At 41.0% G+C, this 2,885-nt stretch overlaps 1 protein-coding gene across 1 annotated transcript; it reads left to right on the top strand.

Annotated features, from left to right (window-relative positions):
- Window positions 1–281: 281 nt before the first annotated feature.
- On the top strand, window positions 282–2,401 carry LOC102420655 (zinc finger protein 420-like; the record flags this gene model as incomplete). The annotated part of the gene is made up of 2 exons (XM_023749269.1): window positions 282–349; window positions 890–2,401. Coding segments are annotated over 2 exons (1,535 nt in total), but the record flags the coding sequence as incomplete, so codon positions are not given.
- Window positions 2,402–2,885: the final 484 nt, after the last annotated feature.

Genomic DNA, 2,885 nt, shown 5'->3' on the forward strand with positions numbered 1-2,885 from the left:
GTCCTAAAGGAAGCCGTTTGTGCAGGAACAATGAATAGAGCCTTCCTCTCTTCTTTGTATCCCATCCTGTGCTTCTGTCCCTCTCTTGGTGAGATTTTCATCATCGACTGACTTTTGGGGCCACGTTATGTATTAACAACCATTTCCTCGGAGTTTACTTCACTTGTCTTGAAAATCTTTCTATGACATCAGGCCAAGACATGACAGATAAACATTTGTGGTAAAGATATTCTGTTTTTACAAGATCAACATGTATTTCACCAGCTTTTCCTTTTATTCAGGTTGCTGCTGTGGAGCAGAGAATGTGGAGGCACCGACTGGGAAGAACATTTCTGTAGGGGTGTTACAGGTAAGGAATCACAAGTTAGCCTCGTCTTCTCAGAGGAGCCACCCCTGTGAGAGTTGTGTGCTAGTCTTTGGAAACATTTGCCACGTGTTGGAGGGGCAGGGAACCCAACACGCACAGATACTGTTGAGGTGTGGGGCATGTGCAAAATGGTTTTATTTCAGTCCGAAATTTCACCAGCAGCATGTGAGAGAGAAGACTTTCATTGGAGGGGTGGACAGGATCTCACTTGCAAACAGCTGCAATTTCAGTGTGTCCCAGAGTAGTTTCACATGCGGAGAGGTTGGGCAGGATGTCCTTAGTGAATCAGGACATCTCTTCCTAAATGCTACTCAGACCAGGGACAGTGCTAATGCTATTTCAATGCGTGGGATGACGTTTCAAAGGCAAAGAAATTATTACGCCAGAAAAGAATGTAAGAAAGACATTAGTTGCCCCCACACGTTTATTCAGGAAAAGGATGTCCATGTTGGAAGTCAATGTTTTGTGTGCTCTGGATGTGGAAAATATTTTACCAAATTTTCTTGCTTTCATTATCAACAGAGAGGTCACACTGAAGAAAGGCCTTATCAGTGCAGTGAATATGGGAAATCTTTTAGCAGTAGTAACTGCCTAGATGACCACCAAGCTTTGTACACTGGAGAAAGGCCTTATGAGAGCAGTGAATGTGGAAAAGCTGTTACCAGAAGCAGTGCACTCCATGATGATCAGGGAGTTCACACAGAAGAAAGGCCTTATGAGTACAGTGAGTGTGGGAAACCTTTTACTAGTAGCAGTAACCTTCACTGTCATCAGAGAGTTCACACTGGAGAAAGGCCTTATAAATGTAGTGAGTGTGGGAAAGCTTACTGCAGTCGCACTAAACTTTGTTGTCATCAGAGAGTGCACACTGGAGAAAGGCCTTATCATTTCAGTGACGGTGGGAAATCCTTTACCACTAAGACCCACTTTCTGAGTCATCAGAGAGTGCATACAGGAGAAAATCGTTATAAATGCAGTGAATGTGGAAAGTCTTTTACAAGGAGCACTGGTCTCCAATATCATCAGAGAGTTCACACAGGAGAAAAGCCTTATCAGTGCAGTGAATGTGGGAAAACTTTTACAGGTCCCAGTGGTCTCCAATATCATCAGAGAGTTCACACTGGAGAGAAGCCTTATCAGTGCAGTGAATGTGGGAAATCCTTTATCACTAAGACCCACCTTCATAGACATCAGAGAGTTCATACAGGAGAAAAGGCTTATAAATGCAGTGACTGTGGGAAATCTTTTACCACATTCACTGACCTTTGTCATCATCAGAGAATTCATGTTGGAGAAAAGCCTTATAAATGTACTGAATGTGGAAAAGCTTACACCAGTAGCACTAAACTTTGTCGTCATCAGAGAGTGCACAATGGAGACAGGCTTTATCACTGCAGTGAATGTGAGAAATCTTTTATCACTACCACGAAACTTTGTCATCATCAGAGAGTTCACACTGGAGAAAAGCCTTATAAATGCAGACTATGTGAGAAATCTTTTACCACTAACACCAACCTTCGTAGTCATCAAAGAGTTCATACAGGAGAAAAGCCTTATCAATGCAGTGACTGTGGAAAATCTTTTACCTGGAACAGTGATCTTCGTCGTCATCAGATAGTTCATACAGGAGAAAATCCTTATAAATGCAGTGAATGTGGAAAGTCTTTTACAAGTAGCACTCGTCTCAAATATCATCAGAGGGTTCACACTGGAGAAAAACCTTATAAATGCAGTGAATGTGGGAAATGTTTTACCTGTAGTACTAACCTTCATACTCATCAGAGAGTGCACACTGCAGAGAAGCCTTATAAATGCAGTGAATGTGGGAAATCTTTTACCTGGAGCACCAACCTTCGTACTCATCAGAGAGTTCACACTGGAAAACAGCCTTATCAATGCAGTGAATGTGGGACATCTTTTACAAGTAGCAATGGTCTTCAAAATCATCAGAGAGCTCACACTGGAGAAAGCTGTTATAAGTGCAATTAATGTGAGATATGTCTCAGTCCAATTTGTAAATAATTCTACATAACAAAGTCCGCATCTGATAAGGTTCTTAGATGTGTAGGAAATTTAGTTTCTTAATAAGGATTTACCAATTTTATAAGAAAATAAATGAAGTCTCATTAGTCTGAATTACATCTCATACATTTAATCGCCTACATTATGTAATGTAACTGCAACTTTTTCTGCTTTTTTGTTTGTTTGTTTTTATGTTGGAAGTATATGTATCTATGTTGCACTTTCTAACATACAGAGATGTCCCGCAAGATCTATGTCACTGCATATTTCTGTTGCTGAAGCTATTTCCCCGGATTCACCTGTAAGGACCCTACACATGGCCACAATCACCATCCTCATGTTCCCAGGGAAGCTAACTCTATCATCTAATTTGTTGAAGAAAATTAGGAATACCTGGCCCTTGTTTCCCTGTTATGAGTCGCCACATAGGACCGATTACTTTTGGCACCAGTAAACATAATGTTGCAGAAGAAATGCCATTTTGAGGGACACATTT

The sequence above is a fragment of the Myotis lucifugus genome, unplaced genomic scaffold (genome assembly GCF_000147115.1).
Source record: "Myotis lucifugus unplaced genomic scaffold, Myoluc2.0 scaffold_4819, whole genome shotgun sequence".
Classification (NCBI taxonomy): Eukaryota; Metazoa; Chordata; class Mammalia; order Chiroptera; family Vespertilionidae; genus Myotis; species Myotis lucifugus.